Source organism: Panthera onca, chromosome F2 (assembly GCF_046562875.1).
Source record: "Panthera onca isolate mPanOnc1 chromosome F2, mPanOnc1 haplotype 2, whole genome shotgun sequence".
NCBI lineage: Eukaryota > Metazoa > Chordata > Mammalia > Carnivora > Felidae > Panthera > Panthera onca.
In genome coordinates this window covers 16,491,864-16,518,874 of record NC_138356.1, presented here as the reverse complement: position 1 = coordinate 16,518,874, position 27,011 = coordinate 16,491,864, and the positions used below count along the sequence as shown (strand labels likewise).

General features: G+C 37.8%; 1 protein-coding gene across 1 annotated transcript in view; it reads left to right on the top strand.

Moving 5' to 3' along the window:
- The window catches only part of ARMC1 (armadillo repeat containing 1), a 41,848-nt gene that overhangs the window by 5,926 nt on the left and 8,911 nt on the right, over positions 1-27,011 (top strand). The window contains exons 3-4 of the mRNA XM_078441882.1: positions 5,228-5,319; positions 19,204-19,393. Of these exons, the coding sequence (XP_078298008.1) occupies positions 5,228-5,319; positions 19,204-19,393 (282 nt within the window). The remainder of the gene's footprint in view (positions 1-5,227; positions 5,320-19,203; positions 19,394-27,011) is intronic.

Here is a 27,011-nt window from a genome sequence, read left to right as displayed (position 1 = left end):
TATATCAGTATGGATAGACACATGAAGAGGAAACTTACTGTTTGGGGTTTTTTTTGTCTTGTAATACCTTTATTAAGGTCTGAATCACATGCCATACAAGTCACTTATTTAAAGTGTACCATTCATTGGTTTTTAATGTATTCACAGAGTTGCACAGCCATCACTATAGTCCCGTTTTACAACATTTTCATCACCTCAGAAAGAAACTCCTCTACCTATTGCTCCCCGCCCCCCAAGCCCTTTCCTAAGTAGCTACTGTATATATATTTGCCTATTTGGGCAAAAATGCCTATATATTTTTTACATAAATGGAATCATAGAATATGTGGGTTTTGTGACTGGCTTCTTTCACTGTTCCCAAGGTTCATCTACATTGTAGCATATAATAGTACTGGCCAAATAATACTCCATTGTAGGGGAATGCCACATTCTCCTTATCTGCTTCTCAGTCGATGGACATAGCACTTATTTTAGCATAAGATGGGAGGGAAAGGTAAGGAAAGGGGAAGACCAGAGAAAAACATATAGGATCATGGCTGATAGCGTAGAAGGAACTACTGTGTTATGAGAAATGCAGGAGCTAGAGAAATGTGAAAGAACATTGCAATCAGGCAAGTCCAGAATGTGATCATTTCTCGAGGACAGATAATCTGGTTGTGTGAACAGTAAATGGCATTAAAAAGAAAGGCAGTTGGCTGGAGGAGAGGAATAGTGGTAACTGTTAAAGATTAAAAGTGATTTAGCCTGGGTGGCTAGTCAGTTAAATGTCCAACTCTTGGTTTCAGCTCAGGTCACGATCTCACTATTTGTGGGATGGAGCCACGCTTAGGATTCTCTCTCTCCTCTCTGCTCCTCCCCCACTCATGCTCTCTCTTTCTCTCTCAAAATAAATAAATAAACAAACTTTTTTTTTTTTAAGTGACTGAAGAGACAGATCAGCCAAGGGTAATATGTGGACCTGATTTTTAGATTCTGATTTGAACAAATCAACCATAAACATATGACAGTGCGGAGCTGACTCGGGATTCTGTATCTCTCTCTCCCCCTCCCCTGCTTGCTCTCTCTCTCTCAAAATAAATATAGACTTAAAATTTTTTTTTAAAAAATCATAACAAAAGTGTTTAAAAAAGAAGATTATTGTAAAATAAATCTTAAACTCCTTGCCCTCCTCCCCTTTTTTTCTGAGAGAGAGATAGAGAGTGAGCAGGGGAGGAGCAGAGAGAGAGGGAGACAAATCCCAGGCAGGACCACGCTGTCAATGCAGAGCCCAACATGGGGCTGGAACTCACCAACTGTGAGATCATGACCTGAGCTGAAACCAAGAGTCAGTTGCTTAACCGATTGAGCCCCCCAGGTGCCCCACAAACTCCTTGCCCTTTACCTAGAGACCCATTTAGTCTAATTTCACAAGTTCGTACAGAGCAATAATATATGCATTTTCCCTTTCAAAAATCAAACTTCATAATACAGATTTTCTGTTTTACCTTCATAGAGTGAAGTTTAATAGGCAAGACAGACATTGACAAGTGAACATTAGTAACAAATGGGAAAGTTTGCATGGTCCCTAGATTGGTTTTATTTCAATATGAATAGCAATAAGGATAAGAGAGAGCAATAAGGATAAGACCAACACCAGATAGGTCTTGGGATAGGTCTCCAGATAGGGACTTGGGGTAGAAGGAAGAAGTGGTTTTTTTTTGTTTTGTTTTTTTTTGGTGGACTAGACTTGGACCTATTTAAATTTGGAAGGCTGGGGGCTAAAAAAGAAGAAGGAGGCTAGGGGGTGCCAGAGTGGAAGAGGTTTGAAGAGGAGGCCCTGAGAGTTGCTACAGAAAATGGGACAGGTTGCTGACTGAGGAGAAAGGTGGGATTGTTCAGCAGTTTTGAGGTCCTGACTAGTTTGGTGACACTGGATTGGTAAGATGCTTACAGCTCACAAAATCCCTTTTCACCTCCTTCAGGCCACTACAGGCCCTGAGAGCCAAAGAGTCAGATTTGTTCAGGGTTGATTTTTGGCCAGGTAAGTTACACAGAAGGCTAGCAAAGGGAGTTTAGGATTTTGGCAAGAGAGTGGTTGAAATGATAGACTGTAGATGCCAGGCTGAACAGGAAGGGAAGTCAAGTCATGGAGGGACAGAGCTAGAGAGAAAGTAGGAGGGGGGATACATGGGTGCAAGTTCCCACTGAAGTTGAAGAGCAGGTGTGGTGGTTTTTAAAATTTATCTTCACTATTGGCTTATTAGCTATACTCTTGTTTCATATGATTTCTAATAACACTGCTATGATTCTTTGTTCCTCTCTACATAATTCTTTTTTCTGGCTTTTTTTGGTGACTTTATTACTGTTTTTCAGCAAATGATTATGATGTGCTTGATATGGATGGTCGCCTTTGTGTCTTGGTTTTGTTCTTGTGGGATTTGTTGAGTTGCTTGGTTGGGTCTGTGGTTTTATAGTTTTTATTAATTTGGGGAAATTGTCATCCATTGTAATTTCAGGGTTTTTTTAATGCCTCCTCACTCCGTATGTTAGGTACTTCAAGTTGTCCTACAGGTCATTGTTGCGCTGCTGGTTTTTTTTTTTTTTCCTTTTAAGTCTTTTCCCTCTCTGTGCTTCATTTTGGATAGTTCCTATCGCTATATTTTAAGTTCACTGATCTTTTTTTCTGTAGTGTCTAATCTCTTAACCCATTCAGGGTTGTTTTCATTTCAGGTATTATGTTTTTGTCCTCTAGAAGTTACATTTGGGGATTTTTAATATCTTCCATTTCTTTCCTCATCACACTCATGTTTTCCTACTCATCCTTGAGCATATGGAGCATATTTACAATAGCTGTTTTAATGCCCTTATTTTCTAATTCCATCTCTGTCACATCTTGGTCTCTTTCTATTGATTTTTTTCCCCCATCCTGGTCAGATCCCTCTTCTCTCCTATTCTGTTCTGCAAATTCTAGCCACCTGGGGTGTTTTCTGACACCAGCCAATTCTATTTCCGTGCGGACACCGGCTCGGTGTCCAGCAATTCAATTCAGTTCAATTCAATTCTGAAACTACCCAGTTGGAGTTAAATGTCAAACTCCCTCAATTTAAGGCTCACTCCCACAAGACTACATTCACTTCAAAGGCCAGTTGCCAGTATCAGGTCACCTGTATTTCTGACTGAACAGCTATAAATTAGGTGTTCCGGTGTCCCCCTCCTCAGGTTTGATAATTTACTAGAATGGCTCCAGAGCTCCAGAAGCCACTTGGCTTACATTTACCAGCTTATTGTAAAGGGTACAAATGAATAGGTACATGGGGCAAGGTCCGGAAGGGTCCTGAGGGCGGTAACGTTTGTCCCTGTGGAGTTGGGATGTTCCTGGCAGATGGTTGTATTCACCAATTCAGAAATTCTGAATCTCCTTGTTCAAGAGTTAAATTTGTTTTTTAAGTTTACTTATTTTGAGAGAGAGTGTGTGAGCAGGGGAGGGGCAGAGAGAGGGGGTGAATCTCAGGCAGGCACTATGCTATCAGCACAGACCCTATGCAGGGCTGAAACTCATGAAACTGACATCATGACCTGAGCAGAAAAATCAAGAGTCAAACGCTCAACCAACTGAGCCACTCAGGTGCCCCTGTTCAAGAGCTTAATCTTCAGCACCTTCCTACTCCCAGTCAGTGGGTGGGGCTGAAAGTTCAGCCTCTAATCTCTTGGTCTTACTAGTGACCAGCCCCATTCTGAGGCTATCTTGGGGCCTCAGCCTACCTCACTTCTTTTACATAAACCCAGGTGTGATCAAAAGGGCTGCTTTAGGAATAACAAAAGAAACTGCTATCATTCAGAAAATTCCAGGGGTTTTTAGGAGCTCTGCACCAGGGACTGGACAAAGACCAAATATTGATTGTTATTATGCTGCACCATCCTAACCTCCCCGCCTCTGATATCTGCATCCTTAACCCAGCAAGACCCCTGGGCTCCATTTGGGTTCCCCCTCCCTGTGCTAGTCTGAAAACTGCCTCCAAAGCAGTAAGGTGGGGCACTTACCGGGCCCCCCTCATATTTCTCTTCTCTCAGGGGTTACAGTCCTATGCCACCTCTTGTTCAGTGTGTTTAATATATGTTGTCCTATTGGCTTTTTGTGGATGGTGGTCAGTTCCCATGGCAGTTAATCCTTTATAGACTGAAGTGAATGTCAAGGTTGGGAGGAGTTGCAGAAAGAATAGGAGATTTCGTAGATAGTACCATTTTCAGTAATCACCAGGCACTTGGGAAATGTAGTACAGAGGACCAGTAGCAAATGTGAAGGTCAGCAGGCTGAGATGGCAGAGTTGTGGATGGTGTAGTTCACAGATCACAGATGTATTCCTAAAAATCTGGTACCAAAGTATTCGGTAAGTGATGAGAGATTAGGAGGTCTGTAGAACAGCTAAATGAAATCCTTAGAGAACCAGCATGTGAAATACTTGAAAACTATACTTTTTTTAACATTTATTTATTATTGAGAGACAGAGAGTGAGAGCAGGGGAGGGACAGAGAGAGAGGGAGACACAGAATGTGAAGCAGGCTCCAGGCTCTGAGCTGTCAGCACAGAGCCCGACATGGGGCTTGAACTCACAAACCGCGAGATCATGACCTAAGCCGAAGTTGGACGCTTAACCAACTGAGCCACCCAGGTGCCCCCAAAATATACTTTAAATTTTAAGAGAAAAGCACCCTAGAAAAGTAAAACTTGACAAAGTAGAAATCTGTGAATTCATCTTTTGTTTTTCAATAAAAAAGGACACTTTAAAGGTGAATTGTAAAATTAGAAGCAGTTCATTCTGTAAAGGTATTTTTATGTTTTGTCTCGCTCAGCAGTTTATTTTAATTAATATGTAAAAAGCATCTAGGGGGAAATGGTAGCTATTGAGACTACTCCCTAAAATTAATAAATGGAATGTGGTTTCATATATCTCTGTCAAGATGAAGTGGTGAAAATAAAGCCAGAACAACCTAATTTTGACTTACAGGTAAGTTAGGGACCATTATTTCAAAGAGCAGATTCAGATACTTTAGCTAAAAGGATCATTTCTTCCCTAGGGGTCTGCTGTGATCATCGCATTTAAAGAAGAGTTTCTAAATACTTCAAAACCAATTGATTCAAAAAACAAAAACTTATTTTTCATCTTTTTCCTCTTGCAGTAAGTTAGTAATGAGTTTAGTTTTGAATAGTCTGGAGTTGTAAATTAACCTGTTACTGTTTTTGCTGTAGGCTCTTCGGTACTTGGCAGAATGCCGAGCTAACAGAGAGAAGATGAAAGGAGAACTGGGGATGATGTTAAGCTTGCAAAATGTTATACAGAAGTAAGTACAATAGATGGTGTCTCCTAAGGCAGTGGAAAAATGGATCTTCCTGTTAAATGTATGTTGTAATATACAGTGAAATGTAATACATCATTTCACTGAAATTTTTATTCTAATATGAAGGCATACTTTTATGGGTTTTATGTCTAGGAGTGTTCTGATTGTCAGTCTTCTGATTATTCTTAAACATTGATATTAATAGTATTTATGAAAATGCTCAAATTTTATTTAAAATGTTGATAAACATGGTTCTTATGAATCATATTTTTAAAAAGAGAAAATCCTACCTTTAAGTTTTGTGAGGTATATGTAAACAAAGCAACATAGGTTACTAATCACATTTGAAAGTAAGCAGTATTATAGTACCTTACAAAGTTCTTTTGCTACTTCATCCCTGTCTTACTCAAAAGAACCATCAGGAATAGACAAAGATGTGTGTGTGTGTATATATATATATATAATAAGTATATATGTATATATATGTATGTATGTATATATGTATATGTATGTGTATATATATGTATGTATAGGCATATATATACCATATAAGGGAATATTACTCAGCCATCAAAAAGAATGAAATCATGCCATTTGCAACAGCGTGAATGAAGCTAAAATATATAAGTGAAATAAGTCAATCAGAAAGACAGATACCATATGATTTCACTCATGTGGGAAGGTGGGGAAAAAGGGGGGAGGGAAACAAACCATAAGAGACTTAACTATAGAGAACAAACAGGGTTGATGGAGGCAGGTGGGTGCGGGATATGCTAGAAGGGTGATGGGTATTAAGGAGGGCACTTGTTGTGATGAGCCGTGGGTGTTGTATGTAAGTGATGAATCACTAAATTCTCCTGAAAACAATACTGTATGTTAACTAAAATTTAAATTAAAAAAAAAAACAAAAAAACTTTGTCAGTATCATGGCAAAAAAGGGCTTTTGATAAGATTTTCTGAGCATTATTAAGACATTTCTCAGAGACTTAGAGGTATTTGAATTTTAGCAAATGGGTGGTTTTTAATTGCACCTTTCAGCTTACTATGGTTTTCACATCCATTATCTTTTTATGTTACTTAAAACTTTTTGAGATAGATTTGGCAGATAACAATTTTATGGGTGAGGAAGATACAAAGAGTCCATGTTACTTATCTGTAGTCCTTCAGCTCTCTTGCCCCTGGGAGTGTCTGGTTTTGTTCCTTTCTTAGTCTTTGCCGATTTCCTGTTAGAAGACTAGGAACTGAAGATTAAGTGTTTTGATATTTCCACTTTGTCTGAAAGCAAAAAAGCTATGCTTCTGAGGCTTAATCTTAGTTTACTTTGTATTTTGATCTTCTACTAGACATGACTGCCTTTAAAACTATGAAGGGTAACCATTTAATTTATCTGATTTAAAGTGAGTAATCACCAACACAACTGTCTTCTATTGGCATTCCATTTCCTGCCATGCAGTACTGAGAAATAAAGTGTTCCAGTACAAGGTATACAGATGAGGTATTTTACAACAATACAGAAGTTGTTACTCTTTAAACCCTTGCTCCCCACCCACCTGCCCAACTGCGTCTTTTTTTCATACTTCTTAAAAATTTTCTATTTATTTTAAAAGGTTTTGGGTGCCATTTCAGAGTCTGTATTCACCTTTAGTTTCTTGCAAGGTCTGATGCAGCTCCCCACATCAGTCTCAGTCACAGCTAGCTTCTGAGCTGCAAGGGTGGGATATGAAGTCTCCATTTACAACCTTCCACCTCACCTTGAAAGAATTCATTAGTTGTAAGTGTCCTGTTCACATCACAGTTCTAGTGCAAACCTAATCTCACATTGCATCTTTGACACATCTGATGGTTTAGCTTATGCATAGATTCACCATGGAAACCCCCACAGCATTCTAGGGCATAAAAGGGTCAAGAATAATAAATATCCACTGTAAGTGACCACAAGAAAGAAATCTTGGAGTTTCTTTGGCTCGAGTGCTCACAAAAGTTCTGTAATTCCCAAATGCTAAATGGTTAAATTATATCAGTGAAGAATCATCGAAACTGACTTCCAAGACAGTGTGCTTTTTTTCTTGGTGTTCTTAGCTTCTGGATAAACTTTATTTTATTAATCTTATTTTTCAGAAATCTCTAAAATATTTGTTCTTATGGGGTCAGCTGCCTGATAGGATAGTTCTGTGGTGCCTTGATCTTTGATAATGACCAGATAGAGGCTGAAGTTTTTTTCTTGTTTTTATTGAAGTGATCAGTTAGGAATAAGTAATAGAAAGTATTAACTGTATCAATTGTGTTAATTATCTCTATGATTTGAGGTCAATTCCACCAGCAAAAATCTGGATTCTAGTTCTTACTTGAGACAATCTCTTTGACCCTAAGTTTCCTTATCTAAAGCCTATAGTAACACCTGCAAAGTGATTGAGGATCTAATGATCTAATGGATAATATATGTAGAAACGTTTTGTATATCCTAAAAAGTTGTATAAAATAAAAGGTTTCATTATTGTTTCTAGTATGCTTCAATGCCATATAGGTAACAATTTTGTTTTAAATGTTTACTTTTGGGAGAGAGAGAGGGAGAGCAAGAGAGAGCAAGAGCCAAGCGGGAGAGGGGCAGAGAGAGGGGAAAAGAGAATGCGAAGCGGGCTCCCTGCTGTCAGCATCGAGCACAATGGAGGGCTTCAACTCTTGAACCACAAGATCATGACCTGAGCCAGTGAGACACAAAACTGACTGAGTCACCCAGGCACCCCCATATAAATTAACTATTTTTACTGGCATATTAGCTCTTTTGGAAAGCATAGCATGGATGCTTCTGTAGTGCAGTTTTATTCATATGATGAACTTAAGATTGTGTTGTCCTTTAACAGGTATAGTTATTGAAGTTGAAAATTTATGTGGTAAAAATTATTTAAATGTAAGAAATTCCATGAAAAAATTTAATGTTAATATGTTAAAATGTACTTTAAATCTGAACTTTAAAGATTTAGAGCAAGTTTTAGAGGTTGCATAGATTAAACCTGTAAAACAATGTTTTTTGATTGGCTAATGTTCTGGTAGATATGTGTATATGTGTGTGTGTGTATATGTGAGAGAGACATTTATAAAATAGTAGGGAGACTACTTATATTTTTGTAAGAGAAGTGGTGTGTCCATTCAGGTCATTATCTTGGCTTATCATCAGGAAAAGAGATCTTGAAATGGAGTTAGAAATGGAAGAGGTTTGTTGTGGGGTAAGGCCTGTAAAGATAGAGGAGGATGAAGCAGGATTAGACTCCAGTCTTTAGACTTCAGTGCGGATCTGTCATCTGTAAAAGGATAATGGAGAGGAAACCGAGTGAGGCAAGGAGAGTCTCAGATTGCAGTGCAGATCTAATAGTCAACTCAAAGGGGAGCTCACAGCAAGGATTGCCCTGTGAATGAGACTTGCACTGGGCAGAAATGGCCACCTAGTGTCCCCACTGCTCATTGGCTGGGGACTGCCTGTGAAGAGCCAGGCCTTGGTATAAAAGCTTGAATGGTGTGATGGATCTCAAAGCAATGACAGCTGCTACTCCACTTTCTGCACCCAAAGGGCAAGCAAGCTTCTTTTCTTTTTTCTTTTCTTTTCTTTTCTTTTCTTTTCTTTTCTTTTCTTTTCTTTTCTTTTCTTTTCTTTTATTTAATGTTTATTCATTTTTGAGAGAGAGAGAGAGAGAGTGCGAGCCAGGGAGGGGCAGAGAGAGAGGGAGACACAGAATCTGAAGCAGGATCCAAGCTCTGAGCTGTCGGCACAGAGCCTGATGCGGGGCTCAAACCCACAAACCGTGAGATCGTGACCTGAGCTGAAGTCATACACTTAGCTTAACCAATTGAGCCACCCAGGAGCCCCAAGCAAGCTTCTTTCTTAAAGGGAGATCCATGCAGTGTATCTCCTTGGCTGCCACAGTGACTTAGTTTTATAACTCAAAGTGTGTTTTTTTCGGACAGTGTGGTGATCATCTTAGAAATTTATTGCTATATTTGAATGTTTTTAGAAGGTTAATAAAAACTGAGTTTTGGCTCATAAACATTAAGACTGTGAAGTATTAGAGAAGTATTGGAATCAGGTTTTGGCTCAGCATGTTTAACTTATGAACTGTCTCATGGCATGGACTTGATTTTCTTTTAGGAAATTAGGTTGGTCAGGCATTTTTCTTATCTTTTCATCTACTTGGTTCTTTTGGGTACCTTTATTAAAAATCAGAACGTGGGGCACCTGGGTGGCTCAGTCAGTTAAGCATCTGACTTTGGCTGAGGCCATGATCTTGCGGTCTGTGGGTTCGAGCCCCGTGTCAGGCTCTATGCTGACAGCTCAGAACCTGGAGCCTGTTTCAGATTCTGTGTCTCCTTCTCGCTCTCTGCCCCTCCCCCACTCGCACTCTCTGTCTCTCAAAAATAAATAAACATTAAAAAAAATTTTTTTTTAAATCAGAATGAAAAATTCTCATATATGGTAGGGTGAGTTTTATATGCATAACTGCTTTGGTAAATGTGTGTTCTTTAGACATTTTGCATTGTGTCATGTGTGTTACTATATACAGATGTCTGATCTATTGATATCCTAACTTAACTAGTTTATGAACGAATTGGCATCCCATTATTATATAGATCACTTTGGTAAGCCATAGCACAAGAGATTTATATTATATACCCTAACTGCTTTCTTTGATATGGTTGTCCCATGAAAGCCAGCCAGTTAGGATGTGATTCCAATCAGTATTTCTGTTTGGGAGTACTGAGTTAGGGAGAGTTTTAGCTATGATTCTATGGAACTCTGCAACTAAGGAAGTGTAAAAATCTCCCCATATTCCAGAAAGACCCATGGAACATAATATGCTGCTCTATTGACTGAAGGGAAACCTTTCACTTGGCAGTGATTGAAAGGGAAACCAAACCTCAAAAGTAGGTGTGGAAAGTGGACATTATTCTTCACACGGGAAGCTGAGAAAAATGTTTTATAAACTAGGAGAAATTCTGCATACTAAAATTTTGAGCCTTAATCACTGTCTTATGTTTTGTTACAGAATTTTGCTGAGATTTTAACATTTATTTAACAGCAGGTTTCCTTGTGTTTATTGATGCTTATGGATTGATAGTTGAATTGACTCCAAAGTCACTATTACTTTCAGTTCTCTGTCATTGAGAATAAATCTGGCATTATGTTTAATTTTAATCTCTTCCATAAATAACATTTCATTAGAGGTTAGAACCTTTTTACATTTTATTTTTTAGTTTTGGATTCCTTTTTTGGAGAAAGTTTTCAAAATGTTGACTCAGGAGAACATCTAAATCAGGTTAAGACAATTTGTATTGGTATTTATAGGACATTGTAATTTGTATTTTAGGAGTAATAGTTCTGCTATAAGATGCATTTTATAAAAGTGCTTGTGAATATCTAGTATGAAATATACTATAAGTAAAAGCTGCTTCAATAAAATGTGGCATCTCAACTTTAAAATATCTCATTTCATCTGGAGAACTTCCTAAAATCCTAGATTTTGAAACAGTGCCATAATAAACAATGGTCTATTCTTCTTGCTAAAATCTTGGGTGAAAAGTTTGTGCTTTATTGCTTTGTGTTCTTTATTTCCTTATGTGGTTTTTGCTTCTTGTTTCTGTGTTCTTTTTAAAAAGTAGTTAAAATTTCTTTCATTTCATTTATTTATTTAATGTTCATTTTATTTTAGAGAGCACAAGTGGGGGAGAGAGAGAGAGAGAGAGCACGCGAGGGAGTCTTAAGCAGGTTCCATGCTCAGCACGGAGCGTAGTGCAGGGCTTGATCCCATGACCTGAGCTGAAATCAAGAGTCAGATGCTCAACTAACTGAGCCACGTAGGCACCCCTTACTTTGTTTGATCAGTATGCAAGCCCTGTTCTCATTGTTTCTATTTGCCTGGTCAACATTTGCCCATTCCTTTATTTCTGAATCACTTTGTTTTAGTTGTGTTTTGTTTTTTTGAGCCAAATGGAAAATCTTTTTGTTTTACTTGGTGAACTAAGTCCATTTATATTGAGTGATTGATATATTTAATCTTCATTCATTTTTGTGATAGTTACTGTGTATGTTGTGTTGCAGTAGTTGTGTTTTTTTCTCTGCATGAGGTTTTCTTTTACTATGAAAATTTCTTTTTTTTTTTTTAATTTAGAGTTTATTTATTTATTTTGAGAGAGAGCACACAAGTAGAGAAGGGACAGAGAGAGAGGGAGAGAGAGAATCCCAAACAGGCTCCACGTTCAGCATGGAGTCCAATGCAGGGCTCGATCTCACACGCCATGAGACCATGACCAAAGCTGAAATCAAGAATCAGAAGCTTAACTGACTAAGCCACCCAGGTGATCCTTACTTTGAAAATTTCTTCTCATACTTAAAATGGTTTGTTTTACTGTTAACAGTGGTTGCTCTTGTACTTATACTTTTAAAAAATATTCTAAGTTGTCTGTTTTCTTATTTAAACTTCCACTATCTTGATTGTTAGTTTTAATGGTAATTTTTTGATTCCCACCTGTTATGTGTTCCATAGTCACTAAACTTTTTCTACTTTAGTCTTTTCTTCTCCCTTGTCCTTTTTTTAAAAAATTGTTTGAGTATATTTAACACATAATGTTACATTAGTTTCAGGTGACTCCTTTTTTTTTTTGAAGTTGGATTATTCCTGCTTTGTCAAACATTGATGTGTTCTTTCATTCTCTTTCCCACCTTTGTTTTAAACTTAGATCCACAGTTAAATATAGAAAATGCTCATTGTCCTTTTGCAAAACTTTTCTGGTCATCTCTTGGTTTAAGCTCATTGTCTAGTAGATTGCTCAAGAAAGGCTCAAATATTCCTTGACTTCTTTCATGTTTAAAACCCTTTTTCTGTAACTTTAATACTTAAAGGACAGCTGGACTGGATCCATGGCTCACCTTTTGTTTTCTTGAGATTCTTGAAAATGTTGCTCTGCTTTGCCTTGATTTTTATTCTCTTTTTTTTTTTGAGAAATCCGATGCCAATATATTTTATAAAAGGTAAGGGCAGTAGTGGTAGTTAATATATATTATCAGGAGCACTCTTCCATATAACCATTTACCTGCAATATCATTCTTTTTTTTTATCATGTTTATTTTTTATGAGAGAGAGAGAAAGAGAGAGAGACAAGAGCATGAGCAGGGGAGGGGCAGAGAGAGAGGGAGACACAGAATCCAAAGCAGGCTCCGGGCTCTGAGCTAGCAGCACAGAGCCTGATGTGGGGCTTGGACTCCCAAACCATAAGATTGTGACCTGAGCCGAAGTCACATGCTTAACCGACTGAGCCACCCAGGTGTCCCTTGCAATATCATTCTTAATGGCTGTGGTTACATTCCACATACTTTGTAGTTTTTTTTAAGTGTCTTTTTTGTAATTATTTAGAACAGAGGTTGGCAAATTTTTTTCTGTGAAAAGCCAGTAAATGTTTTAGGCTTTGCTAGACAGAACAGTCCCCGTTGCAACTACCCTGGTGGTTCAAAACAGCCATGGTTAATATATAAATGAATAGGCTTTGGCTCAAGGATCATAGGTTCCCTGCCTTGGATTTCATTGTTACCTAAACAGAGCTGTTGACTTCCTTCTTAGAACCCTTTTTAATTTAGGACTGTTTTTTGCATTGAAAAATGAGGGATAATTTTCTGGGTTGCATAAATGTTACCAGAACACTTCTTAGCAAACAACACCGAAAAGAAAAGCAAAAGCAACTCCTAAAGGAAAATTTAAGAGGTTTTTCAAGATGATAGATAGCAAGTCTTCAACAGTAAAATGATATATTCATTGATTTTATGTAGTATGTGGAGGTTTTAACTGGCCTTTATGAGCAATATGAAATGTTTATAGCGGCATCTAGAATTAGAGTGAATTGGTGTTTATGACCAATAAGGATATATATTCAGAATTAAGATTATTTTTGATATATAATGAAGGTCAAGTTTCTTGTAGTTGTGTTTTATGAATAACATGAACCTTTTCAGTATGGATAACTAATTAGAAAAAGTGGTGAGGAATCAATATACTTCATTATTTAATAGTGAATTACTGAGAACAAAATTCCAATTACTTAGATGAAAGAAATTTTCAAGATAGTCTTTTTTTCTGATGTCACATTTTAAAGACTGAACTAAATCCAGGGCATTAATCAGCTCTTTCAATTTGCAATTGCCTAAGAAGATGAGGGCAATTAATTCTTGTTTAATTATACAGTCTCTCATATTTATGGCCAAATATACCATAAAACTCTAGACTTTTTCTTTTTGAATGTTTTGAATGATAGTATTTGAACAGTAATTTTTTTTTTTTTTAAAGACTAGCTTCCACATCTGTAGATGGTCTTGGATTTTTCTTTTTGGTTTTAAAAGCATTTTTTAAAAGTAAGGAAATAATTATTTATAATTGATTTGTTGGGAAAAAAAAAGGTATAATTGATTTGTTGAACGGGTACTTCATAGTGCCCTGATCACGAAGTAACTGTAATTAAATTTGCTTATATGCTTTTGTAAATTTAATTTTGCCTAAGACAAAATTTTACTTAGTTTTGAGAGGGATCTGGGCCTGTAAATAGATCCCTTAACCATTTCATAGGAAGGGTAGCAATAAAATTAGTCCTATGAGGTACACCTGAAAACCATACTTAACAGTGAGGCCATCATGTTGATTTGATTATGTTATTCTTTTAAAATCTTTTGGTTTTAAGTAGGTAGAAATTGAAAATCTTCCAGAAGGGAATTTATTACTGTGTGAAAATGATGAGATTTTGGAATTATGAAACAAGTTAAAAATGGTGGTCATAGGAGTATTTATTTCATAGAACCATTTTTCTAATTATCTGTAATTGCTTTGTTTAAGCAAACATAAGATGTGTGACTATAAATATGGTTTTGTTGTAAATCCTTAATTTTCTTTTTTTCTGTTTTTTGGTAAATCTGTAATTTTTTTTTTTTTTTTTTAAGATTTTATTTTTAAGCAATCTTTACACCCCATGTGGGAGTCGAACTCACAAATACTAAGATCAGGAATTGTGTGCTCTACTGCCTAAGCCAGCCGGGTGCCCCAAATCCTTAATTTCCTAAATGAAAGTTAGTGCGAGTAGCCTCTGTAGCAGCACAGGCAATTGTAAATGCACACGTATCACCTTTGCAAGTTGTTCTTATGAATAAATGGAATTCTCTTCCCTCACTCTGTTGCTACTAATGTGGAAACTGGTAATACAGGTGTATGAGAGAATTAAGCCCCAGAGCCCTAAGGAATCCAACAGATGTACAGATTATCTTCTCTCCTATGAATCTAGAATGGTTTTAACTCTATACCATCCTTTGGAGAATTAAGAAAATTGTCACTTATAGTTTTTGTAGAGCTAATTTCTTTTGCAGGACCTTAGTCAGAAAACGTGTTAGAGAAATGGTTTGTCAGACGTATGGGAGTAATAATCAGGAAAAGGAAGGTTAACTTAAAGAAGTTAACAGCAGAGGTGATCTTCCCTTTTTTTCTAAAAATTCTGTCTCGTATGGTAGTTGTTAGCCACATGTGGCAATTTAAATTTAAATTAAAATTAAATTTAAAAACCAATTTTTCACTTGTACCAACCTTATTCCAAGTATTTAATATTCATGTGACTAGTTTACTACATTTCCATCATTTCAGAAAGTTATGTTGGTCAGTACTGTCCTAACACTTTTTGGGTTTTTTTTTTTTTTTTTTTTTTTTAGAGAGAGGGCACAAATGAGTGAGGGCAGGGAAAGAGAGAACCAGGGCTCACTCAATGCGAAGCTTGTGTTCGCCCAAAGTGGGGCTCGAGCTCACTTCAAATTGGGGCACAAGCTCATGAACCGTGAGATCATGACCTGAGCCGAAGTCCAATGCTTAACCGACTGAGCTACCCAGGAGTCACAAAACTTCTTTTTTAAATTTTTATTTAGGGGCACCTGGGTGGCTCGGTTGGTTAAACATCTCTCTTTTTTTTTTTTAATTTTTTTTTTTTTTAACATTTATTCATTTTTGAGAGAGAGAGACAAGAGTGCAAGTGGGGGTGGGGCGGAGAGAGAGGGAGACACAGAATCTGAAGCAGGATCCAGGCTCTGAGCTCTCAGCACATAGCTTGACAGAGGCTCAAACTCATGGAGCATGAGATCATGACCTGAGCTGAAGTCGGGTGCTTAACTGACTGAACCACCCAGGCTCCCAAACCTCTCACTCTTGATTTCAGCTCAGGTCATGATCTCACGGTTTGTGGGTTCTAGCCCTGCATCGGCCTCTGTGCTTACAGCAGGGAACCTGCTTGGGATTCTTTCTCTGCCCCTCCCTAATGCTTTCTTTCTCTCAAAATAAATATTTTTTAAATTTATTTAAAAAAATTTATTTTTTATTGTAGAGAGAGTGAGCGAGCACAAGGCGGGGGGTGGGGGGAGGGAGAGAGAGAATCCCAAGCAGGGTCCACTCTTAGCATGGAGGTTCCATCCCATAGCTCTGGGATCATGACCTGATTCAGGATCAAGAGTCAGACCCTCAACCAACTGAGCCACCCAGGTATCCCTAAAACTTCCTTGCCTAACTGTTTAAAAGGCTATTCTTATGTTTTGGATTACTTTTTTTTTTTTTTTTTAAATTTTTTAAATGTTTGTTTAGTTTTTGAGAGAGACAGAGCACGGGTGGCAGAGGGGCAGAGAGAGGGGAAGACACAGAATCCAAAGCAGGCTCCAGGCTCTGAACTGTCTGCACAGAGCTGGATGCAGGGCTCGAACTCATGGACCATGAGATCATGACCTGAGCCGAACTGACTGAAGCCGCCCAGGTGCCTCTGTTTTGGATTACTTTCATTTCATAGATTATTTTCTTAACAAGTTCCAGTAGAGGAATTACAGAGTCAAAGAGTATTTGGAAAACAATATTATTCCAGTATTACCAATTATATTCTTACCAGTAGTTTACATTTTATTGAAAATTCTCAAACATTGGATGGATCACTACATTGCTGTTCTCCTATTCTACTCTCTCCAATTCTAGATCAGTTTAAAAAAAATGTTAAACCATCTCTGTTCTTTGAGGTTGACATAAGATGGATGGCTTGGGTGGGTACATAAACTCACTGAAAATGTAGAAAATTTTTATATTTGCATTTTTTGTGAAACATTCTCTAATTTTACACCATATTGTCAAGGGGTTAGTAACCCTGTATGGTTTAGAACTACTCTTACAGTTGTTATTCTGCAGAATAGGAAGATAATTATTTGATGTTACTGTGTTTTAATATTTTATGTCCCTACTGCTTCATCTGGAAACAAAGTTTTTGAAATAGTGTATGTGCATTTCAAAAATTTTATAGGAAGCTCATTAGTTGAATCTTCTATTTGATGATTTTTTAATTTGATGCAAACACTTGAAAACAATATTGGTGGTGAAGAGGGGTAGCAAAGACACTGGTTTTTTTCTCTTTTAAATTCATGAGTAATCTGTAACCACTGTCCTCATATTCTACAACTTTTGGTTGGCTAGTATTTAAAATATCTCAGAACTAAAAAAAATAAAAGGGGGCTCCTGGGTGGCTCAGTCGGTTGAGCGTCTGACTTCGGCTCAGGTCATGATTGTGCTGTCTGTGAGTTCGAGCCCCGCGTCGGGCTCTGTGCTGACAGCTCAGAGCCTGGAGCCTGCTTCGGATTCTGTGTCTCCCTCTCTCTTTGCCCCTTCCCCGCTCATGCATGCACGCGCTGATAAACGTTAAAAAAAAATTAAAAAAAAATCTCAGAACTGCAGTGACCTTTTCAGTACTGTGAAACAGCTATCAGAAGAGTGCTGAGACATTTCAACCCCCCACCTGAAAATAGTCTTTTTGATAGCTTCTTGCAATACACAGTCAAAATCATTCAAAGTAATTGATCTCTGTGGTCAACGGTAGCCCAGAAAAGCACCTGGTATAGTAAATTGAGTGCTTGGAAAATTGCCAGATTAGTACCCCTGGAACTGAAGCTCTGTATAGCTTAGAAGGTTTATAGTCTGAATATCAGAAATTGAAGTGTTCTTGCTCATTCAATAAACGGATGGCAAAAAGTTTTGTGAGGCTTTGTGGAAGGTAAAGAGAGAACACATATCCATTCTTCAAAAGAAAAAAAGAAAATTATGATCAATAGTATAAGTACAATCATAGTACTTTAAATGTAGAGGGTGGAATGGATTGTTGGGGTGGGAAAGCTTCACAAAGAAGATGGTGGTTGAGGTTGAACCTTCAAGGAAGGAGGAAGAGTTAAAAAGCTTATGTCTTTTGGTTGAGGAAAAGGCATCTGTAAAAGGTGTTCATAAAAAGACAAAATGAGCTGATGTTGGCAGAGCTGAATGGGGACAGATTTAAAAGCCTTGAATGTGTGTTATAAGGTTTGGATTAATTAAACTTATCTGTAAGTGAAATGAGGGTTATTTTTTATAGTTATGTATATTTACTGTTTATTCAACTAATAAGTGTTAGATCTGTGCTGTCCAGTATGGTATACACTTGCCACACGTGGCGATTTAAATTTAATTCAAAGTAAATAATCATTTTTTTAATTGTGGTTGGTCAGTAGCCTCATGTGGTGAGTGGACAGTGCAGCTATCAAACATTTCTATCAGTGCAGAAAGTGTTTTGGACAGCATGGCACCAGATGTTTATTTGAGGACCTATAGTAGGATTTAAGAGTTCAAGAATGGAGGAGCTCCTGGGTGGCTCAGTGGGTTAAGCATCTGACTTTGGCTCAGGTCACGATTTGTGAGTTCGAGCCCCCCATCATCGGGCTCTGTGCACTCTGTCCCCCCCTCCACCCTGCTTCCCCTCCCCTGTGTGCCTGCACTCTCTCTCTTTCAAAAATAAACATTAAAAATTAAAAAAAGTTTAAGAATGAAAACTTTTGTTTTTAGTTGTGTGTTTTTTTTAAAGAATTTTGTTTTTAATGTTAATTTATTCTTGAGGGAGAGAGAGAGAGAGGGTGTGAGTGGGGGAGGGGCAGAGAGAAGGAGAGACACAGAATCTGAAGCAGGCTCCAGGCTCCGAGCTGTCAGCACAGAGCCCAATGCGTGCCCGAACTCACGAGCCGTGAGATAATGACCTGAGCTGAAGTCAGACACTTAACCAGCTGAGCCACCCAGGTGCCCCAGTTGTGGTTTTATAATATATTCATGCTTTGTAAAAGATAAGTAAAAAATGTAAATTAAGAAACAATTTGAATTTATTAAGAAATCTCTTTTTTATAATGATTCTAATATGAATGATCCTCTCCTAATTTGTTTTCTCCTTTTGGTTTTTTATGTGTTGTACTTTCTTGAAGGTCAGGGGCCTTCAAATTATATTAATGTTAATCCAAGGACAGGTTCTAATCTAATCTTTTTAGTTGATTTCCTGTTTAATGATTTTGATTAAATGTGCTTTTATTTATTTTTTTATTAAAAAACTTTAAGTTTTTATTATTTTTTTTAACATTTATTTATTTTTGAGAGAGACTGAATATTAGCGGGGGAGGGGCAGAGAGAGGAGACACAGAATCTGAATCAGGCTCCAGGCTCTGAGCTGTCAGCACAGAGCTTGCCGTGGGGCTCAAACTCACAAACTCTGAGATCATGACCTGAGCTGAAGTTGGATGGTCAACTGACTGAGCCACCCAGGTGCCCCTGAATGTGGTTTTATACTATTATAGTGATGAGTTTTGAATCTCAGTAAACCATGGTTTTAAAATTAGAAGACCTTATTATCAACTAACTGCTTTTTCAATGTTGGTTATTCTAGGTATTTCCTTTAAATTGAATGAAACATCAGAATGAAGAAAACAAGGCTCTGCAAAGTTGAATAAAATTACAGAATCAATAGAGGTGACCGGACTAGTTTATTAATTTATATGTGTTTCTTTTCAAGGTCTACAACTCCAGGAGAAACAAAACTGCTGGCTTCTGAAATTTATGACATTCTCCAGTCTTCCAGTATGGCAGATGGTGATAGTTACAATGAAATGAATTCACGTAGAAGGAAAGCTCAGTTTTTCCTGGGAACTACAAACAAACGTGCCAAAACAGTGGTTTTGCACATAGATGGTCTTGATGATACGGTAAGACTTTTATAAACACGTGGTTCATAAGGTAGGGTCAGGAAGCAGATGATCCTTCTGACATATCATCAGAAGGTTGTAGTAGCCTAAGGCTATGTAACAATCCCTATGTCATTTACTTTACTTCATCTCATCACATAGACATTTTATAACCTCATATCATCACAAGAAGAAGGTGAATATAGTATGATATTTTGAGAGAGATCACATTTATATAACTTGTTACAATGTATTGTTACAATTGTTCTATTATTTATCTCTTACTCTGCCTAATTTATTTATTTTTTAAATGTTTATTTTAGAGAGAGAGAGAGTGAGTGACCATGAGTAGGGGAGGGGACAGAGGACCTGAAGTGGTCTCTGCACTGACAGCAGATACCCCAGTGTGGGGCCCGAACTCATGAACCACAAGATCATGACTTGAGCTGAAGTTGGACATTCAACTGACTGAGCTGCCCAGCACCCCTGTGTCTAATTTATAAGTAAACTTATCATATGAATGTGCAGGAAAAGAACATAGTATGTATAGGTTTGGGTACTTTCTGCAGTTTCAGGCATCCCCTGGGGGCCTTGGAACAGATCTCCTATGGATAAGGTATGGGTGGGGTGGGGAACTACTGTAAATAGTTTCTTCACTGACACCAGTGATCTTTTTTTTTTTTTTTTAATTTTTTTTAATGTTTATTCATTTTTGAGAGACAGAGACAGAGCATGAGTGGGGAAGGGGCAGAGAGAGAAGGAGACACAGAATCGGAAGCAGGCTCCAGGCTCCGAGCGGTCAGCACAGAGCCCGACACGGGGCTCGAACTCCCAGACCGCGAGGTCATGACCTGAGCCGAAGTCGGACGCTCAACTGACTGAGCCACCCAGGCATCCCACCAGCGATCTTTTTATTTTTATTTATTTATATATTTTTTCAGCAGTCTTGAAGAATAAATTCCAGAGGGGCATTTTGTTCTAAAGGTATCAGTTAATCAGAGGATGTAACAAGAAGAAATAGACACATCCACAAGTAGAGCTGGAGATTTCAACACCACTCTCAATTAATAGAACAAGTATACAGAAAATCAGTTAAGGATATAGAAGACTCAAATAGTACTAACAACCACCTTAACCTCATCGGCATTTATGGAACACCCTCCAGCCACAAGGTAGTATCCATTCTTTTCACATACACATGGAACATTTACCAAGGTAGACCTTATTGTGGGTCATAAAACAAGTCTTAATAAATTTAAAAGAACTATGCAAAGTATGTTCTCTGAGCACAATGAAAAGCAAGTTAGAAATCAATAACAGGTATTTGGAAAATCCCCCAAATATTTTGGAAACTAAATAATTTATTTCTAAAATAATCCCTGAGTCATGGGGGCGCCTGGGTGGTTCTGTCAGTTAAGCGTCCGCCTCTTGATTTCAGCTCAGGTCACGATCTCACGGTTCCATGAGTTCAAGTCCCACATCAGGCTCTGCACTGACAACTTGGAGCCTGGAGCCTGCTTCGGATTCTGGGTCTCCCTCTCTCTCCGCCCCTGCCCTGCTCATGCTCACTCGCTCACTCTCTCTCTCTCAAAAATAAACATTAAACAAATTAAAAAAAATAATCCCTAAGTCAATGAGGAAATCAGAAGAGAAATGATAAACATTTTGAATTGAATAAAAAGGAAAATGTAGTATCAAAATTTGTGGGAAGCCACCAAAGCAGTGTTTAGAGGGTAATTCATTAGCACCAAACGTCTAATTATTTATATATAAGAGAGATAAGGTCTCAGTGACTTAAGTTTCTACCTTAAGAAACTAGATAAAAAAAAGAAAAAGCAAATTAAATCTAACTTAAGCAGAAGAGTGAATGAACAAATCAGTGAAATGAAAAATGGAGAAAAACTAATGAAATCAAAAGCTGATTCTTTGACATGATCAATAAAATTGATAAATTTGTAGCCAAACTGATCATGAATAAAAGAAGTCACAAATTATTGATACCAGAAATAAGAGAGAGAAAACATCGCTATAGATCCTGTAGACACTAAAAAGAAAATAAATGGGAGCGCCTGGGTGGCTCAGTCAATTAAGCATCCTACTCTTGATTTTGGCTCAGGCCATGATCTCTGGGTTTGAGAGTTCAAGCCCCCTATTGGACTCTGTGCTGCCGGTGTGGAACCTGCTTGGGATTCTCTCTCTCTTTCTCACTCTTTACCCCCTCCCCTGCTTGCTGTCTCTCTCTCTCAAAATAAATAAAGAGACTTTTAAAAAAATCTAAAAAGCGCACCTGGCCGGCTCAGTTGGTTAAGTGTCTGACTTCAGCGCAGGTCATGATCTCATGGATCCTGAGTTTGAGCCCCACATTGGGCTCTGTGATGACAGCTCAGAGCCTGGAGCCTGCTTCTAATTCTGTGTCTCCTCTGTCTGCCCTTCTCCTGCTCACACACTCTCTCAAAACTAAATAAACATTAAAATAAAAAAATAAAAAATTTAAAAAGAAAATAAATGAATATTTTAAATAACTTTATGCCAATAAATTTGGTAATGTAGATGAAACAGGAAAATGTTTTTAAAAACACAGATTGCCAAGGTTTATTCAAGAAGAAATGGATAACATGAATAGCTCAATATGTATTAAAGAAATTGAATTTGTAATTAAAAACCTTTCCATAAAGAAAACTTCTGTCCTAGATAGCTTCACTGGTGAATATATTCAATGTATTCTAATATAGACTATTTTAATAATAGAATACTGTAATACTCCTACAGGGTAGTTTCTTCTGAACTCATTCTACGTTGTCTGCTTTTAATATTAGCTACTTCTGCTTGCTTCTGATTAGTGTGTCTTCTGTTTGTGTCTGTATTTCAAGTAGATTTCTTACAGGCACCATATAGTAGGGCCTTGCCTTTTTATCCATTCTGAAAATTTATGCCTTTTAACTGGAGTGTTGGAGTTATCTTTAATATGATTATTTGTGTGGTTGTGTTTAAAACAACCATCTTGCTAATTCCTTTCTTTCTTTCTTTTTTTTTTAAGTTTATTTATTTAACTAACCTCTGCATCCAGCTTGGGGTTTGAACTCACGACCCTGAGATCGTTTGGACACTCCTGTGACTGAACTAGCCAGGCACCGTGCCCTTGCAAATTACTATTTGTCCAATCAGTTCTTTGTTCCCTTTTCCTGCCTTTTGGACTACTGGATGTTTTTTATGATTTCATTTTATTTACTTTGTTGGCTTATTAGGTACAGTTCTTCCTTTCTTTTTGTTGGTTGATGTAGGGTTTATTTTATGTATCCTTTTTTTTTTTTTTAATGTTTTTATTTATTTTGGAGAGACAGAGCACCAGCAGAGCATGAGAGAGAGAGAGAGAGAGGGAGAGGGAGACAACAGAATCTGAAGCAGGTTGCAGGCTCTGAGCTGTCAGTACAGAGCCCGACATAGGGCTCGAACATAGGGATTGAACAAGTTCGATCAGGTCAGGCTAGATCATGACCTGCGCGGAAGTCGGATGCCTACCTGACTGAGCCACCCAGGTGCTGCCCCTATTTTATATATCTTTAACTTACTATAGTGCAGCTTCAATTAATATATCACTTCATGCATAGTATAGGACACTTAAAACATTATACTTCCATTTCTCCTTTCTCTGCCTCTATGCAGTTGTTAACACGTTTTGCTTCCACATATGTCATAAACCCCAAATACATTGTTATTACTTTAAATAGTCTTTTTTTTTTTTCATTGTGGTAAAATACACATAGCATGAAATTTACTGTCTTTTTAAAAAATTTTTTTAAATTTTTTTGATGTTTATTTTTGAGAGAGAGAGAGAGAGAGCCAGAGAGAGCACATGAGCGGGATAGGGGCAGAGAGTGAGGGAGACACAGAACTTGGAGCAGGCTCCAGGCTCTGAGCTGTCAGCACAGAACCCGACGCGGGGCTTGAACCCACGAACTGTGACATCATGACCTCAGCCAAAGTCAGACGCTCAACCAACTGAGTCACCTAGGTGCCCCCAAATTTACGGTCTTAACCATCGTTAGGTATATAGTTTGGTGGTATTAAATACATTCATAATGTTGTGTAACCATCACCTCTATACTTCTTATGAATGTACAACTTTTTTGTTTTGTAAAACTGAAACTCTGTACTCATTAAACAGTCACTCTGCTTTCTTCCTTTCCCCCAGCCCCTGGCAACCACTGTTTTACTTTCTGTCTCTATGATTTTGAAAAGTCAGTTTCTTTTAAGACATTTAAAAATAAAAAAAGTATTTTCTGTCTATTTACATTTTTGCCGTTTCCAGGGCTCTTTTTCCTTTGTGTAAATACTGTATTTTTCATCTGATACTATTTTCCTTCTGTCTCAAGGACTTCTTTTTTTTTTCTTTTTTAAATTTTTTTACTTTTTTTTTTTGAGAGAGATAGAGACAGAGTGCGAGCAGGGGAGGAGCGCAGAGAGAGAGGGAGACACAGAATCTGAAACAGGCTCCATGCTCTGAGCTGTCAGCACAGAGCCAGACATGGGGCTCAAACCCAGGAGCCGTGATATCATGACCTGAGCTGAAGTTGGACACCCAACCGACTGAGCCACCCAGGCGCCCCCGTCTCAAGGACTTCTGTTGACGTTTTCTTATAGCAGTACAAGTCTGCTGAAGTTGAATTCTTTCAGGTTTTTTTTTTTTTAATTGAAATAGAATTCACATACTATAAATTTGCCATTTTAAAGTGTTCAATTCAGTGCTTTTAGTATATTTATAGGGTTGTGCAGCCATCACCATTGTCTAATTCCTGAACATTTCATCACCCCAAAAGGAAGCCTCATACCCATTAGCAGTCACTAATGGGTTGCCCGTGACAACCACTAATTTACTGTCTGTGGATTTGCCTCTTCTGGACATTACACATAAATGGAATCATAGGATATGTTACCTTTCATGTCTAGCTTTCACTTTGCATAATGTTTTCATAGTTCATCCCTATTGTAGTGTGTATCAGTACATCATCACTTTTTATAATATTCCATTGTATGGATTTACTATATTTGTTTATTCATTTATCAGTTGATGGACATTTGGGTTGTTTCCACTTTTTGGCTATTATGTATAATTCTGTGAAGATTTGTGTATAAGTTTTTGTGTGGATGTATGTTCTCAGTTCTTTCGGATATGTTACTAGGGGTAGAGCTGCTGGGTGATACAGTAACTTTGTTTAGCTTTTTGAGCAACTGCTAGAGTGTTTTCTACAGTGGCTGCATCATTTTATATTCCATCAGCAGCAGATGTGGGGTCTGGTTTCTCCACAGCATTGTCAACATACATTTCTGTTGTTGTTTGTGTGTTTGTTTGTTTGTTTTTATAATTTAACCTTATTTTTTATTTTTTAAAATTTACATCCAAATTAGATAGTATATAGTGAAGCAATGATTTCAGGAGTAGATTCCTCAATGCCCCTTACCCATTTAGCCCATCTCCCCTCCCACAACCCCTCCAGCAACCCTGTTTGTTCTCCATATTTATGAGTCTCTTTTGTTTTGTCCCCCTCCCTGTTTTTATATTATTTTTGTTTCCCTTCCCTTATGTTCATCTGTTTTGTCTCTTAAAGTTCTCATATGAGTGAAGTCATATGATTTTTGTCTTTCTCTGACTGACTAATTTCACTTGGCATAATACCTTCCACTTCCATCCATGTAGTTGCAAATGGCAAGATTTCATTCTTTTTGATTGCCTGAAATGATTTGATACTCCTGAAATGATTGCCGAGTAATACTCCATTGTATATATATATACCACTTCTTTATCCATTCATCCATTGATGGACATTTGGGCTCTTTCCATACTTTGGCTATTGTTGATGGTGCTGCTATAAACATGGGGGTGCATGTGTCCCTTCGAAACAGCACACCTGTATCCCTTGGATAAATGCCTAGTAGTGCAATTGCTGGGTCGTAGGGTAGTTCTATTTTTAGTTTTTTGAGGAACCTCCATACTGTTTTCCCGAGTGGCTGCACCAGCTTGCATTCCCACCAACAGTGCAAAAGAGATCCTCTTTCTCTGCATGCTCGCCAACATCTGTTGTGGCATCTCATTGTGGTTTTGATTTGTATTTCCCTGATGATGAGTGATGTTGAGTATTTTTTCATGTGTCGGTTGTTCATCTGGATGTCTTCTTTGGAGAAGTGTCTATTCATGTCTTTTGCCCATTTCTTCACTGGATTATTTGTTTTTTGGGTGTTGACTTTGAGAAGTTCTTTATAGATTTTGGATACTAACCCTTTATCTGATATGTTGTTTGCAAATATCTTCTCCCATTCTGTCGGTTGCCTTTTAGTTTTGCTGATGGTTTCCTTCGCTGTGCAAAAGCTTTTTATTTTGATGAGGTCCCAGTAATTCATTTTTGCTTTTGTTTCCCCTGCCTCTGGAGACGTTTTGAGTAAGAAATTGCTGGGGCCAAAATCAGAGAGGTTTTTGCCTGCTTTCTCCTCGAGGATTTTGATGGCTTCCTGTCTTACATTGAGGTCTTTCATCCATTTTGAGTTTATTTTTGTGTATGGTGTATGTAAGAAAGTGGTTCAGGTGAATTCTTCTGCATGTCGCTGTCCAGTTTTCCCAGCACCACTTGCTGAAGAGACTGTCTTTATTCCATTGGAGATTCTTTCCTGCTTTGTCAAAGATTAGTTGCCCATACGTTTGTGGGTCCATTTCTGGGTTCTCTATTCCATTGATCTGGGTATCTGTTCTTGTGCCATCTGTTGTTGTTTAGTACTGGTGTGAAATGGTATCATATTGTGGTTTTAATTTGCATTTCCCTAGTGACTAACGGTGTTGAGTATCTTTTCATCTGCTTTTGGCCATTTTTCAGTGGTTGATACAGGATTTATTGTATATATCTTTATCACAGATATCTCTTTTGGAGAAAATCCTATTCATTGTCTATTTAAAAAAAATTTTTTTTAAGTTTATTTATTTTAAGAGAACAAATGATCAGGGCAGGGTCAGAGAAAGAGGCAGAGAGAGAATTCCAATCAAGTTTAGGGCTGTGAGCACAGAGCCCGATGTAGGGCTCAAACTCATGAGCTGTGAGATCATGATCTGAGCCAAAAACAAGAGTCGGACACTTAACCGAGTGAACCACCCAGGCACCCACAGCCACCTGGGTCCCCCTTCATTGTCTGCTTTTAAATTGCTTATTATTTTTCTTTTCATTATTGAGTTGAATTCTGTTAATACCGTGTATTACATTGATGATTTTCATACTTTGAACCAACCTTTCATTCCTACGATAAATCCCGATTCGTCATAGTGTATAATCTTTTTAATATGCTGCTGGATTCAGTTTGCTGGGATTCTGTTGAAGCATTTTGCATATGTATTCATACAGGATATTTTATAGTTTTATTTATAATTTTCTTTCATGTGATGTATTTTTCTGATACTGGTATCCGGGTAATACTAGCTTCATAAAATGAGTTGGGATGGGGCACCTGGGTGGCTCGGTTGGTTAAGCCTCTGACTCTTGGTTTTGGCTCAGGTCATGATCTCATGGTTCTTGAGATTGAGACCCAAGTCAGGCTCTGTGCTGAGCCTGCTTGGGATTCTTTCTCTCTCTCTTTCTGTGCTCCTTCCCTGCTTGTGTGC